Raw genomic sequence first — 15,385 nt, 5'->3', positions numbered from 1 at the left:
GCAACTCTTGTGCGTCAGACACTGTGCCAGGAGCGAGACTGGGCTCAGTCTGACATGGTCTCACAGACATCTACACACACAGAGGACACTTTGGGCTCCTTAGCACAGTGCCTGATGCACAGAACTGAGAAAGGGAAGCCGTTACTTTTGTCGGTAGGTATTCATAGCACCGTCACCCACCCCCCTCCATCCAGTCTCCAAGAGCCACTACCTTGACCTGAGTAGGAACTACCCTGAGACCTTCTAGGACATTCTGCAGTCCTGGCTGGCTCTAAGCTTGCCTTTTGTTCTCTTGCTGTCAATCTCACCCACTTGGCAAGTCTCCTGTTCCTGTTATACTACCTCCTTTCTTCAAGTCATACCTGCTTTAAAGCAATACAGCCCTTCATGATGGAAGCCATCGGTCCATTGCTAAGAATATGGGCCTGAGCAAGCTATTTCACTTCCAGCACAGTGCTTACACACAGGAGGGGCTCAATATGTATTTCTGGGATTAACTTACTCTGAGTCTCAGCTTCTTCATCTGTAAAATGGGAGGAATAATAATACTTTCCCTGGAGGGTGGTTCGGTGCCTTAAATGAGCTAAGGTATGCAAGGGGCTTAGTACACGTGCTAACTGATGTGAGTTCCCTTCTTACCCTTGCATGCACCCAAGGGAACAACCTCTGTCTCCTTGATCGTATCTGGGTCTCTCCCTCCCGCAACGCCCCCCGCTGCATGGATAATCTGCGGGCCACTGAGTGACCGCATGTCTCAGTTCATGGGAAGGATGGCTCCTGTCCTGTGGCTGGCCCTGGCCTCCTGCATTCTGACCCTGGCATCTACAGAACAGCAAGGTGAGTGCTCTGCTCACCTGGCATCTCAGACGCCCTGCAATACCTGGAGAGTGAGCAGGGAAGTGCAGAGAAGGTGCTTCGGGGTCACTGAGGAGACAGGGGCATGACTAAAGCAAAGGTTCAGAAGCCGAAAGTCGAGGGAAACAAGATGAGAGAAGCTGGAATCAGTCACAGTCTCTCAGAGAGCCAAATCAGAAACTCTCCCTCAAGGACAGTGGAAGCCAGTTAACATAACTTCCCGTGCCCGGATATGGGGGCGATCAGAGAGCCCGGGGTTCACGAGGACACGAATCACCCAGGCACTCTGTGCCTTGTTTTGGCAAGTGCCTCTCCTTCGTCTGAGTCAGTTTGCTCATCTGTAAAATGAAAGGACTAGGCTTAGTGATCTCTCTGTGGTCCTTCCAAAGAGCCATGGATTGGGCATCTTAGAAGCTTGTAGGAAGGGTTCTCAGGCTCAACACAAGGGTGAACATTTCTGCCCGTGTCACCTGTGGAGGGGGCTAGAGGGACTCAGCTCATGGCCTCCCTTGGGAAAATACAGTGTGTGCAGGAAAGAATCCAAGAATAACAAGTGCAGTGACTCCTTTCCTTAAAACAAGCATGTGCATAAGCAAGGCTTGAAAATGTCTTTTCTAAAAATTCCCTCTAATGTGACCCCAGCTTTGTGGGGATGGACAGAGCCTTAGCAATCAGCGCATCGGTGCTGGGCACACAGTCACCCATTAAGTGGCTTGTGCATCAGGGAAAAAAAAAAGGGATGTGACGTGACCCTGGTAGGATATACTTAATTCACCATTAAGGCACTCACACTGTTCAACATATCAGAACTAGAGGAGAGAATTAGCTTAAACTACCAGGCCCCAGGTGCTGTGCGTGGCATTTTGCACCTACTATCTCATTTAACCAGCCAACAATCCTTTAAAGCTTTATTTTCCCAAACGGGGCATGCCTATCCCGAAATGACTGTGAGGGTGCAGAAATTCTTAAAGAATTTTTGGGGACTTCCCTGGTGATCCAGTAATTAAAATTCTGAGCTTCCACTGCAGGGGCCACGGGTTGGATCCCCGGTCAGGGAACTAAGATCCTGCATGTTGAGGGGCACAGCCAAAAAAAAATTTTTTTGATAGCTATATATACTTTTCTTCATGGGTATTAAACAAAATAACTAGTACATCATACCTATGGTATCACAGCTATTATTCCTTAGGATGAAACGAATTTATAAAGAGAGTCATTGAAAGAAACACATGAAATAAGTAATAGGACAGGTGGACACACGTGTGGCAAACGTCATGACCTGAGGCATGGGAATGGATGAAGTTTGGGCATCATTAGCTCACAGGTGTTGTTTTGCAGAAGGGTCTCAGGGGAGTTAAACCATCTGCCAAGGTCACCCAGTCAGCAGGCACAGAGCTGGGTTTAAACCCAGACTGAGCAGCCTGTTGGCTTCCTCCGCCCCCCACCCCACCCCTGCTTTACTTGTCTGCCTCTTCACGCATCACAGTCCCTGAATCTGTTAAAAGCCATGAGATCAGCAATCAGAAATGGTCCTGTTAGCCCAGTGGGGGGTAATTTTGCTTCTCAGGGGACAATTGACAATGCCTGGAGACAGCTTCGGGGAGGAGTACTCCTGGCATCTAGTAAGAAAAGCTCAGGGACGCTGCTAAACATCCTACAGTGCCCAGGACAGCCCCCAGCACAGAATTATCCAGCCCAAGCATCCACAGTGCTGAGGTTAAGAAACCTTGTGTTAGATCTTCCTCTACTGATAATGGACAAATGTCTATGATATATTAAGGAAAAAATGCAAGTGGAAATGGACATATATACACTACCAAATGTAAAATAGATAGCTAGTGGGAAGCAGCTGCATAGCACAGGGAGATCAGCTCAGTGCTTTGTGACCACCTAGAGGGGTGGGATAGGGAGGGTGGGAGGGAGACGCAAGAGGGAAGAGATATGGGAACATATGTACATGTATAGCTGATTCACTTTGTTATACAGCAGAAACTAACACACCATTGTAAAGCAATTATACTCCAATAAAAATGTTGAAAGAAGGAAAGAAAGAAAGAAAGAAAGAAAGAAAGAGATGCAAGTGGAAAAAAATAAGCTCTACAACATTAAACCCATTTTTATTTAAAAAGAACTGTATTTTAAACATATGCATAGAAAGGGTCTAAAGACTGTACAACAAATTTATGGTTACTTCTGGGAATGCAATGGACTCTGACAAGTTTCATTTCTACTTTATTCATTTTAATGACCCCGATGTTCTTAATGCCTGTAATGTACCACACAAAGGCCTCAGGATTATTCTGACCCCAAGGTGATGAGGGCTGGTGGTCAATGAATGGATCATGTTCTGCTTGTCCTCATTGGGGCCCCCAGCATTTCCAAAACAAAGTGTGTCGGGGATAAAAACGCTGTAGGCTCTGGGGTTTCTCTGTAAACCTAAGCATACTGTTACTCTCCAGGTTACAGAAACCCCACCAGTGCCAGTTCCTACGAGCAGGGCTTGGAGTGTGGAGCCCCTGGCACCCCAGAGGCGCAGCTCTGTTTTGACCCCTGCCAGAATTACACCCTACTGGATGAGCCCTCCCGAAGCACAGAGAACACGGGAGAAGACGAGAAATGTGACAGTGACAAGCACGGCTGGTACCGATTTGTGGGAGACGGAGGAGTGAGGATGCCGGAGGACTGCGTCCCCGTGCACCACTGCCAGACGGCTGCTCCCGTGTGGCTGAATGGTACCCACCCCACCGTCGGGGAGGGCATCGTCAACCGTATCGCCTGTGCCCATTGGAGTGGCAACTGCTGCCTCTGGAAGACGGAGGTGCTGGTGAAGGCTTGCCCGGGCCAGTACCACGTGTACCGGTTGGAGGGCATCCCGCAGTGTGATCTGAGATATTGCACAGGTGAGGGGAGCAGGGCTACCCGGTGAAGTGCCCAGGGTCAGTAGAGAGAGTGGAGCAGGTCAGGAGGAGACTCAGCAGAACAGCCTCGACTCAGTGCCTGTCAGTTATTGCCCAATGGGAATGTTGGCCAAGGGCTGCCAGACCTTCCAGCATTTCAAGTAAAGCCAGAAATTCGGATCTGAAGGTGAAATCTCCCGGTACGTCTATCCACGTGTGTGGCATGATATTAAGAACTCAGACTCATTGAGGTTTAGGTTTCACTTGGGCAGTTTAATTTAACTCTCTGAGTTTGGGTTTTCTGAGCTGAAAAAGACGGACAATGGCAAAAATGACAGCAACACAGCATGCATTACAGTGCCTCTGCTCCTGTTCTAAACACTTGAAACCATTCATTCCTTTAGTCCTCTCCTCAACTTCATGAGACATGCACTATATAGTTAGTTCAGATGAGGGGTCTGGGGCACAGAGAGGTTCGGCAGTTCTCCCAACATCACAGAGCTGGAATTGTGGCAGAGCCAGGTTTGAGCCTAGCACCCCAGCTGCACGATCCAAATGCTCAACTGCTGTGCTACCCCCACCCCCATGTGGTCACCGCGTGAAATGAACGAGCTAATGCATGGAAAGTACTGGGAACAGCGTCTGCCTTGTAGTAAGAGCACTAGGATGCACCTCCGAGGTTCTCACCTCACTGGATTAGGAGTCGGGAAATTCGAGTTGGAGGCTTGACCCTTCCACCAAGCGTGGCACAAGTCTTCCGTGCCCTGTAGAATGACAAGGTTGGCCTTGGTGGCCTCAGGTCCACCCTGCTCTGCATCTTATCCTCTTCCTCTGCACCTTACCCCAGACCCCGCCACCACGCAGCACAACTGTGAGAGGACCTGCCGCTCCAAGGAGGAGTGTCGCTTCGTCAGCGGCACCTGGGACTGCTTCTGCAGACAGGACCTCAATATCTCCGGTGAGCGCTGGGATTGGGCTGGCCTAGTGGGCAGGGCAGGAGGGAGGGAACTTCAGAGGGTCTGGACAAGGTGTGGACCAGAGTCAGTAGGGATGGAACTGAGGTCAGGGGATGAGAGTGCATGAAGCCAGTGAGTTTGCAAGGATTGGGGGCAGGGATGGAGCACGTTTCCAGGTCAGCCACTGGACCGTGGCCTCAGGAATGAGTGGGCTTGACCCATGAGGGACAAAGGATGAGAACTCTGCAGGTGTGGAAGTTGTGTCCAAATATCTGCAGAGTCTATACATGAGGAACAGGGGCAGAATCCTGTGCCAGTCCTGGATTGGCCAGGTGGGGCCTGGGGCCTGGGACAAGCCACCTACACCCTCTGAGCCTTAATGTCCTCATCTGTAAAATGGGGATGAGCTAATAATAAAAAATACCCACAATGCAGGGATTTTATGAGACTTCAATCAGAGCAGTCCAAATGGGCAGGCTCTGGAGGTGATGTTTTGTTCATCCCAGTAAGTAAGCAAACACAGTCAGGTGACCCACGGGTAGACATGCCACAGATGAGCTCTAAGCCCTGGGTGGGGATTGGATGAGCTTCCCGCTGAGATGATCTCCTTCCCTCCGAGACTCTAACAAGGGCCTCCGACGCTTGCTTTGGGCAAGGCCTGCTTTCCTGTGAGCACACTCCCAGTCGCTGCAGACGAGAGAGTGTTCTAAGCAGAGGGGCAAGAAGGAGCCCGAGTTCCTCATCTCTGGCGACAGGGGTGTCCTTCTACTCCAGATGCAGGGAGGGCACCTTTCACAGGGGAGACTTAGTTCCTGCCTTCAGGGAGACAGAGAGGAGGGTCACAGTGTCCCTCTTGCATCAGCTGTACCTTAAGTAACTTTAATTCAAAATAATCAATGTACCATTAAGCATATTTTGGGGCGACCTGCTCTGGGGCTCAACAGGAACCAGACACGAGAACCTTCATCAAGCCTGCACACAAAATGCTTGGAAAGCTTGGACCAGGGGCATCTCTGCCAACTTCGCCTACCACAAGCCTGGGTGTGAATCCCACGTGGGTCCCAGGCCCCCTCCAGTCTCCCCAGCCTCCCGTGGGCAAGGTGGCTTTGCCAAAGGGCAGAAAGTGTGAGCTCTGCCCGCTACTTCCAGGCTTCTGTCCACTCTACCTCCCTCCCTCTCCCAACTTTCCAGATGTGCACAGTTTGCAGCCCCAGCTGGACTGTCAGGCCAAGGAGATCAAAGTGTCCCTGGACAAGTGTCTGCTGGAAGGCCTGGGTTTCGGGGACGAGGTCCATGCCTACCTTCGGGACCAGAACTGGAACTGCAGCAGCATGATGCGAAGAGAGGAGAACAACTGGATATCGGTGACCAGCCCCGCAAAGGCTGGTGCCTGCGGAAACATTCTGGAGGTGAGTGGTGTTTATCCCACTGCTGCCAGAGTGCGGGAGCTGGGCTGGTGGGGCCTGTCTCAGTAACTGGGAGCCCTTGGACAAGTCGCTTAGCCTCCATGGGCCTCTAGAGGTATGTGAGCTTACACGTTTGTCCAGGAGAGAGCTGAGAATAGGTTTGATCTTAAGCTCAGCAAATTTAAGTTCTGATTATGATTATTTCACTTAGGGATGAGGTGGGAAAGGTTCACAGAGGACCAGGCATGGTGGTTCCTGACTGTTCCCAAGGGTCAGCAATTTATTGTTGTAGTTTTTGATCTGGGGTCCTCAGTCCCCTTCCCGTAAAGTGTCAGTGCCACAGCGGGAGGAGGCCCATTGCCTCCTTGAGGTCAGAGGGCAGGGTGTCAGCTTGACTGACAGCATCAACTCTGGAGTCACACAGACCTGAATCCCAGATACACTTGTACCCTCATCCACATAAACATACGTGTGGTCTTGTTTTTATGCCAAAGAGAAACCAAACCCATGCCATCTACAAAAACACCCTCTTCTTGGTCAACGATTTCATCATCAGAGACACCATCCTCAGCATCAACTTCCAGTGTGCCTACCCGCTGGACATGAAAGTCAGCCTCCAAACTGCCCTGAAGCCCATCGTAAGGTATGGCACTGACCCTTACTTACCCCTTGACCCGTAACCCTGACTGACTTCACGACATCTTAGGACGCCCACAGGATCCGCCCGCCTCCTCCAGGAGCTTCCGTTCATTCGCTCGTCCACTCCACAAATATTTGTTGATTATGTATGGGGATGTTCGGCATGAACAAGGCAGGCATCGAATATTTTGTGGATATTAAAGATTATTACTATGAAACAATACAACAACATGAAACAGTGTTAATTAAATACGCTAAGGAAGGGCTTCCCTGGTGGCGCAGTGGTTGAGAGTCCGCCTGCCGATGCGGGGCACACGGGTTCGTGCCCCGGTCCGGGAGGATCCCACATGCCGCGGAGCGGCTGGGCCCGTGAGCCATGGCCGCTGAGCCTGCGCGTCCGGAGCCTGTGCTCCGCAACGGGAGACGCCACAACAGTAAGAGGCCCGCGTACCGCAAAAACAAAAAACAAAAAACAAAAAAAAAAAACGCTAAGGAACAAAAATGCACAGCAATTTCATTTATCTTGAGGAAGAAAGGCATTAACAACTAACTATATCAAAAATTATTTACAAGTGAGATGCACGCAGTGTGGGGTAGGCTCGGAGTGCTGTGGGATCAGGGAGCGAGGGTCCCTGACCTAATCTTGGTTGGGGAGCACAGTTGGGGGCAGGAAGGCTTCCCTGCAAATGTGGGATTTAAGCCAGATCAGCTTTGATTGGATAAACAGCGCCTGTAACTCACCAGAAATAGAACCAAATAGCAATTTGGATGGAATTCAATTTGGGCAGGGGCTTTTGTCTTTTGTTCACTGCTGTATGGCTGTGCCTGGAATGGGCCCTGTTGAAGGAATTCCTCAGCATTCCTAGACTTGCTGGGGGTCCTTCTGGGGGTATCAGAAACCCAAGGTGCCCTTCCCATTCCCTTATTGCCTCCTGGGCTCACAGAATGGCAGGGTTAGGATTAGAAATCTTCTGGTTCAATTTCTAGATTTCAGTCTGTAATGTGTTGGGGCCCAAGGTTCATAAAAAATAAACATTAAAGCCATTTTATTTATCTTGTTAAAATTGGTGTTTCATTGAAGATTATGGGGTGCAGGGAAGAGGTCTGCTGCTAGAAACTGTGAGCCCACAGAACTGGTTCCAAGCCCTATTCTACAGGTTAGAAGACGGAGGTGTTCTTTGAGTGAAGGAGGTATGTCTGCTCTCTGTTGCAGGGAGAATTTGTAGGAATCCTGGAGCCAGACTCATGTGTTTGTCAAGTTTAGAAGGTAGTAAATGCTTGATTTAAATAACTGATTGAATAGTTCATTTAGGAATCAAAGATATGCCTCTGCCTTCATAACCCAACACAAGTGTGGGACTTGATTGATTTTGTTCTCACTGGTCAAAACCTGAAGTTTCCATTCTTGTGGTTTCTCTGTTTTCAGTTCCCTGAACATCAGTGTGGACGGGGAGGGAGAGTTCACTGTCAGGATGGCCCTCTTCCAAGACCAGAACTACACATCTCCTTATGAAGGGTCTGCAGTCGTGCTGTCTGTTGAATCTATGCTCTATGTGGGCGCCATCTTGGAGAGAGGGGACACGTCCCGATTTAACCTGGTGTTGAGGAACTGCTATGCCACGCCCACTGGAGACATGAATGACCCTGTGAGATATTTCATCATCAGAAACAGGTACCGGACAATCTGGGGTTATCTTTTGGCCTAAATGAGGTTTGGGGTGGAGAAGAATGATCACCTCATCCCTGTCTGGCAGTTGGGTAACTTGGCTTGCCTCTTTTGGAAAATAATTTGGTATTACATATGATGACCATACCCTGTGACCCAGAAATATCACTCCTGAGATTGTGGCCTTAAAGGATTAATACAAAATAGGTGGGCAGGGTAAAGAAATGCCAATTATTTTTCATTTCAGTACCTTTTATAACGTTGGCGATAGGTTCATAATTCAAAAACAGGGGACTTTTATACAGATGTTAACGCTAACTGAACAACATGAAAATAGTGTAACTGTTATGGGACAAAATATTATTGAATATTGTTAACTAGCAAAAACAAAGGGAAATGCATATCTATAGATCATGATTCAAACCGTGGTAATAATACTAGTTAACATTTACCATAGAGTTTAGCTGTATGCCAAGCACTGTACTAGGCAGAATATAAGGATTATCTCATTAAATGCTCACATCAACCCTAGGAAGTGCATATTCCTGTCCCTACTTTACAGATAAGAAAAGTGAGGTTCAGTAAAGTAATCGGCTCACGATCGCTTAACTAGAAAGTGGGTTGGGTTGGAATTTGAAATCAGTCTGTCTCGTTCCAGGGACTGTGCCCCCCCCCCCCAACTTAAACCGTGTGGGCTTATGGGTAACATTGTGGAGGAAACCTGGAGGAATAAAAGTCTGTGTTATAGGTTGGAGAAAACACTTGGCGGGAGGTGGGGAGGCTCTTTAATTCTCTCTGATGCTATTTTTATACTGGGTACAAATTAAAGATGCAGCCAAGGGCCTCAGGCCCCCTGAGTTGCTCTAGAAGTTAAATCCCTGTGCCTGTCACCCTCCCAGCTGCCCAAATAAACGTGATTCCACTATCTACGTGGAAGAGAATGGGGTGTCATCGGAAAGCCGGTTCTCAGTTCAGATGTTCATGTTTGCTGGAAATTATGACCTAGTTTTCCTGCATTGTGAGATTTCTCTCTGCAATTCCCTTAAAGAGCAGTGCCAGCCGGTGAGTATCTCTTTGGACTGAACAGCTATTCAGTGCCTGACATGGGGCCTGGTACCTCCATATATATTTATTGGAATTATGGATGGATTGAAAGACGGGAGGGAGGAAAGGAGAGAGGAAGGGAGAAAGGGAAAGGAAGTTAGATGGATGAAGAGATGGAAAGATGGATGGATGGGTGGATGGATGGAAGGGAGGGAAGGAGAAAAAGAGGAAGAGAGGGACAAAAGAAGGATGAATGGATGTACTTTAAGCCTCCAAAAGCCCACAGGTAAGCAATCCTTGTGTCCCCAGGAAGTATATCAGATGAAAGAGCCTGTCCTCTAGGTTTCCTTGGCCCAGGACATTTTAAATGATTTTAATAATAGTTGACTTCTTTTAGTGCTTACTCTGTGTCAAGCACTGTACTAAAACTTTTATATGCCTTATCTAATTTAATTCTCACAGCAACCCTTTAAGTAGATTCTTTTAGCAACCCCATTGTACATATGAGGAAACTGAGCTCAGAGAGGTCCCTTGCCCAAGGGCCACACAGCTAGAAAGTATCAGAGCTGGGGTATGCCCTGGCTGAGGTGTAACTACAGTGCCCATGCTCTTAACCCAGATTTAGCACTGCCTGCTACGAGGTGGCATTTCTTGAGTGCTTGCTATGTGCCTGTGTGCTGCAGACATACTTCCTTTTAACCTTCACAACCAGGAAGATACTATTTAATAATAGTAGACAGGTATAGTCATCTGTCCCAAATGAAACAGCTAAAAGAGGAGAAGAGATTCAAACCCAGGTTCCTTTGACATGACAGTGAGAATTCTCTAGATTAAGAAAACCAGACATCAGAATTAGGATCATAGAGGGGGTGAGGCTCCATGCTTGGGCCGGAGCTGCCCACTGCAGAAGCAGCCTGGAGAGGAACGTGCCTTTACATTTTGACATAATGAGAATTCTCCATCCCCACAGTCTTGCTCGAGAAATCAACTCCGCAGTGAAGGAGTGGCTATTGACCCAGCCCGTGTTTTAGATCTGGGACCCATCACTCGCAGAGGTAAGAAGTGGCCACGTCCTAGTGGTAACACCAGCTGGCCAGGTGCTGACAGTTAACTGCAGATGCCTGGGGTCACCAACCTAACACCCCAGGGCTTTTTCTGCTTCCTCAGTGCCCCCCACTGGTGAATGCATCTTTCCAGGAGACGCTTTGGGTAATGATAATCGCTTTTGCCACATGTGCTGTGCGCTAGAGATCAGGCTAAGCTCTCAGCATGCACTGACTCACTTAATCCTCCCCAGATGCTTCCATTTTACAGGTGAGAAACTGAAGCTCAGAGAGATTAAGTGACTCACCCAAGATCACCCACTCATGAGCAGCTGGAGTTAGTGCTGAACCCAGCTCGGTCTGATTCCAAAGCGTGTGTCCTTTGCCTTTTCCCTCCTGCCAGGTCCCCATAACTCAGTCTAAGTCCTAGACCAACTTTGTTTTCTGAGGAATGACTGTGTTTCTCAAAATCCAGTTACAGTGTTCTGGGGCATGACATAGGAGAAGCTTTCCAAGTGCTCCTCAAATTTTCATCCCTCCATCCCGTGGGTTAGCAGTACCTGTGGTAGTTAGTCATGGTTTTTATTCACACTGGAATGGCAGAATCAAGAAATCCAAGAACGTGAAAACATTTTTTTTTGTCCTAGAGAAATTAGGATGCAGTAACATTAATAACAGTAATAATAGTAACGGTAATAATAATACTTTGTGCCTGGCACCATACCAAACACATTTATATGCATTGTCACATGAAATGTTCACAACAGTCTAAGGACGTAAGTGCTATTACCACTTCCATTCTCCAGATGAGTAAACAGGCTGTCTCCTGAAGAAGGCTCTGCCTGGAATTGTCCTGTCCTTTTATTGCCTCATGTGTTGTCATAGGGTAGCTAGGGGAGGGGGGAGGAGGTGCTAGGAACTTCCACTTTGCAACCAGACAGACTGGGGTTCAAATCCAAGCTCTTCCGCTTACTGGCAGACATTGCTGAGCCTCAGTCTTCTCATCTGTCAAATGGGGATGAGAACAGTTTCCTCACAAATCTGTCATGAGGATTAAGTTTCACATGCATGATAATAGATGCTTCCACAATGTGGATTGTCCGTGACTGTGATGGCCAGGTCCAGGAGGTCTTGGAGCAACTATGGCTACGGTGCCACAGTCAGTGGAGCATGACTATGGAAACCCTCACCTTCTGCTCTTGTCTCCAGGTGCCCAGTCTCTTGGTGTCATGAGTGGAACCACCAGCACTGCAGGTACATCATTTTCTCCTGCCTTTCCCACAGCCCTCCCTCCCAACTCTCCCTCTTTTTAATTCAGTGAATATTTCGCTATAGCCTCTTCTACGTGCCAGGCCCTGTGCCGAGAACTGTGGACCGTGATATAAATCAGACCCCAGACTGGCTCTAGAGATGAGCTCTCACAGTGCAGCAGGAGAGCCAGTCATTAGACAGGAAATGTTTGTTGAGCACCTACTGTGTGCTAGGCTTTGCTCTAGGCAGTGAAGTTATAATGGTGAACGATACAGGCCAGATGCCTGTCCTCATGGAGATTGTGTTCCAGTTGAGAAATAGATAACAAAAAGTTAACAACGTAGTTTAGAAACAGAGGAGAGTGATGTGATAGAAAATTACCAGCATGGGTTAGGGTTAAATAACCACCTTAGATAACACAGAAGTTTATTTCTCTCACACGTAAATGAAGTCCACAAGGCAAGCAATCCAGGGCTAACAGGGCAGCACCATGAGGTCGTCAAGGATCCAGACTCACTTCGTATGGATAAGGGAAGGCTAGCTCCTAATAAAGAGAGGCAGGCTCTGAGGGCATTGGTTCCGGGCGACCAGAAGAATCACAATCCTTAGGAGCCTCTATCCAGATGATCTCATCCCATGTTGCTCAGTCCCCAGGTTTTTCCAGCCAGAGCTCTGACATCGTAGCAAAGCTGCCTAGACAGACCATTCAACCATCATTTAAGCTTGGCAACTATATTGAGTCCAAATTTGCTCTTCAGCTGTATCCACTCTCCTATTGGCTGTAGATAAGGGCTTCTTACAAGCTAACTAACTACCAAAGAGACCCTCTGGCTCCCTCACTTGGTCCTAACAATTAAAACTCCTCAGTTACTCATCCTTCTGCAGTAGGGCATTACTATAAAGCAGTAATAATTAACCAATTCCAGTTCCCCTGTACTTGAAGGCCTGAATCATTGTACTGGCCAGAGAATTCCCCCCTCAACAGGGACTTTCTCTTGAGTCACTAATTGGTGAACATTTTAGCAATTATTTTGCTACCTTATGATGGGAACTACTCATGCCACACATATTAGTTGGGATTGGGTTCTAAAAAAAAAAAAGAATCCAGCCTCCTTCCATCTCACCCCTCTACCATCTTTAGGTGTGGCCATCACCTTCATGGTCCAAGATGGCAGCCAGAGCACCAATCTTTATATCTAGGCCAGGATTGAGGGAACTTGGAAGAAGTCAATGACTTTTAAGGAACAATCCTGGAAGCTGACACCTTATACCTCCACTTACATCTCATTGGCCAGTGCTTAGTCACATGGCCACACCTAGCTGCAAAGGAAGTTGGGAAATGTAGTCTTTATCCTGGGTGGCCATGTGCCCAACCAATGTGTGATGGTTCTGTTACCAAGATAGGAAGGAAAATGAATATCAGAATGGATAAATGGTCAGAAAATTTTTCAGAGGAGGTGATATTTGAACTAAATGAGAAAAAGGAGACAGGTGTGCAAATATTAGCAGAATAAGCCCTGTAGGCCAAATGAACGCCAGTTGCAAAAATGAGATAGGCATATAAGCAGATAAATCACAAGCAAGTAGGTAGTGCAGAAGGGGCACACAGAAGAGTAATTAACTGTACTGGATAAGGTCAGGAGAGAATTTCTGCATGTGTTAACATCGGAAAGGGCTTTTGATGGATGAATTGGAGCTCAATAGGAAGACAAATCTAAGAAATGTATTTTGGCCCAAAGGGAAAGCAATGCTATTAAGATTTCACTATCCCCCAAAATGGCCTATGCTGGTGAACCCAGACATGAAAAAGTTCTACCCATCCTCAAATCTCCAACTAGATAACAGTCTAAAAGTTTCCAGATAATCTCAAGTTGTCCTCTCCATGCTCAGTGCTAACATTCAGACAACACTCAGAAAAGCAGTGCTCATTGGAGAGGGGGGTTAGAGCTCAGAGCAAAAGCAGCTTGAGAGCAGGGACCTCAATCTCGTTCATTTCTTCCAGTCCTTCAGGTTAGCACAGTGCCGGGAGCAGCCTGGCTTCCCAGTAGCCTTTGCCAAATTGACTAATTTCTCGGTGGGTAGTGGATTCTGGAGCCTTCTGAAAATGGAGGGAGTTACTGTGACCTGGTAGCAGAGACCCACAAGAGGGCACCTATGGTTTCATTGCTTGCTATCTCCCACAAGCATTTTTGATGTTTTAGAATTCATTAAACATCAACCTATGTTTCATAATTATAAGCTGGTTGTCATATACTAATATGTTTCTGAAAATTATGATATTCTTCTCCCCCTCCCTCCTAAGGACATCAGCAAGTTACTCTGAAATTTAGGGGACAGACAGCCGTTATCATCTGGTATTGGGTGGAGGGGGCGGCGCATGCCTCTCCCAGGTCCTCAAATATGAGGCAGCTATGATCCAGGATCCAAGCCCTTCTTTAACCCTGAGTATACAGTAATGTTTAGAAGAGATATGAATCCAACCTCCCAGATCTTAGAGTCTGATTTTCAAAATCAATACTTACATGGTGTTTACCATGTGCCAGGCACTGTTCTAAATGCTTGCTATGAGTTCACTCACTTGCCTTACAAAAATCTCATGCAGTAATAGCTGCTAGTAATGTTTCTATTTTGCATACAGGGAAATTCAGGTTTGGAGAGCTTCAATAACTTGCCTGGGTCTGCACAGCTAGCTGCAGAGCTAGGATTCTAAGCTAAGTAGTCAAGCAACAGAAGTAGTGCTTTTTAACCTCCCTGTCCTTCGGCCTCTTCAGTATTAGTCATAGTAAGTAACTCTAGCTGCTGTAACAAACAATCCCCATCTTTCTGTGCTTTTATACAACAGTTTATTTCCCATTAAATCGCTGGAGGATGCAGTTCAGTGCCTTTGCAGTCATTAGGAACTCAGGTTCTTACCTTCTGGTAACTTCTGGCAACTCTACTGTCCCCCACAAGTCCTCTCCTGGATCCTCTGCTTCTGGTCCCTAGATGATGGATGAGGGAGCAGGGAGAATTATGTAGGAGGTTTTAAGGACCGGGCCTAGAAGCAGCTTCTACCCACATTCCACTGGCTAGATTCAGTCATATGGTCCCACCTACCTGCAAAGGAGGTGGGGAAAAGTGCCTTCCAGCATGCTCAGAGGAAAATGAAGTTTATTTGGTGGTGGTGAGACAGCTTTGCCTCTACCACATGGCCCTGTGCCACCTCCCAGGGGCTATAACCCAAAATAAATATTAAGGATACTCTGCCTTTGTCATCCTTGTAAGACAGAAGATAGGGATGCCACCTCATTTTGGCTGCTGAATTCCAAAGCCCACCTGACAGTCCTCTCTTGCGTTTCAGTGTTCCTGGTGGCCTGGCCCATGCTTCTCCTGCCTGTCCTCCTGGCTGGGCTGTTCTGAGAGCTCAGCTGGCATCTGGCCTTGAAGCTCGTGTTCTTCCCTCTGGCGATGGCTTCCAGTCACCCTTCAGCTCTGCTGATTCTCTCACCAAATCACATAGACAGTCTCCAGGCCTGACTACGTTTTGAGAAAAAGAAGAGTTTCGCTTGTTTAACACTCGCAGTGCCTTTGTATTCCTTTTTTTCTCAGGTGGGTGCCCTGCCACCTGGCTTGGCCTGACTTCCTCATT

General features: G+C 47.7%; 1 protein-coding gene across 2 annotated transcripts; it reads left to right on the top strand.

The window, feature by feature from the left end:
* Positions 1-749: 749 nt before the first annotated feature.
* On the top strand, positions 750-15,156 carry GP2 (glycoprotein 2). Of its 2 annotated transcripts, XM_060033057.1 has the most exons (10): positions 750-837; positions 3,315-3,755; positions 4,600-4,710; positions 5,900-6,117; positions 6,609-6,757; positions 8,180-8,425; positions 9,319-9,481; positions 10,434-10,518; positions 11,716-11,760; positions 15,098-15,156. In XM_060033057.1, exons 1-10 carry the CDS (start codon positions 750-752, stop codon positions 15,154-15,156), a joined length of 1,605 nt encoding a protein of 534 aa, XP_059889040.1. The 2 variants fall into 2 exon arrangements, with proteins under 2 accessions (XP_059889040.1, XP_059889041.1); XM_060033058.1 differs by lacking the exon at positions 3,315-3,755 and having other exon boundaries at positions 762-837.
* The last annotated feature ends 229 nt before the right edge of the window (positions 15,157-15,385 follow it).

The sequence above is a fragment of the Delphinus delphis genome, chromosome 15 (genome assembly GCF_949987515.2).
Source record: "Delphinus delphis chromosome 15, mDelDel1.2, whole genome shotgun sequence".
NCBI lineage: Eukaryota > Metazoa > Chordata > Mammalia > Artiodactyla > Delphinidae > Delphinus > Delphinus delphis.
The sequence above is the reverse complement of the archived record's forward strand: the minus strand, read 5'-3'. Positions and strand labels throughout refer to the sequence as shown.

Bases quoted from the DNA above. Each gene is read 5' to 3' on its own strand.
- GP2 (XM_060033057.1), top strand. From the start codon at position 750: ATGTCTCAGTTCATGGGAAGGATGGCTCCTGTCCTGTGGCTGGCCCTG. The intron at 6,118-6,608 runs GTGAGTGGTGTT...TTTATGCCAAAG, and splicing joins CCTGCGGAAACATTCTGGAG to AGAAACCAAACCCATGCCAT. The intron at 8,426-9,318 runs GTACCGGACAAT...TCACCCTCCCAG, and splicing joins TATTTCATCATCAGAAACAG to CTGCCCAAATAAACGTGATT.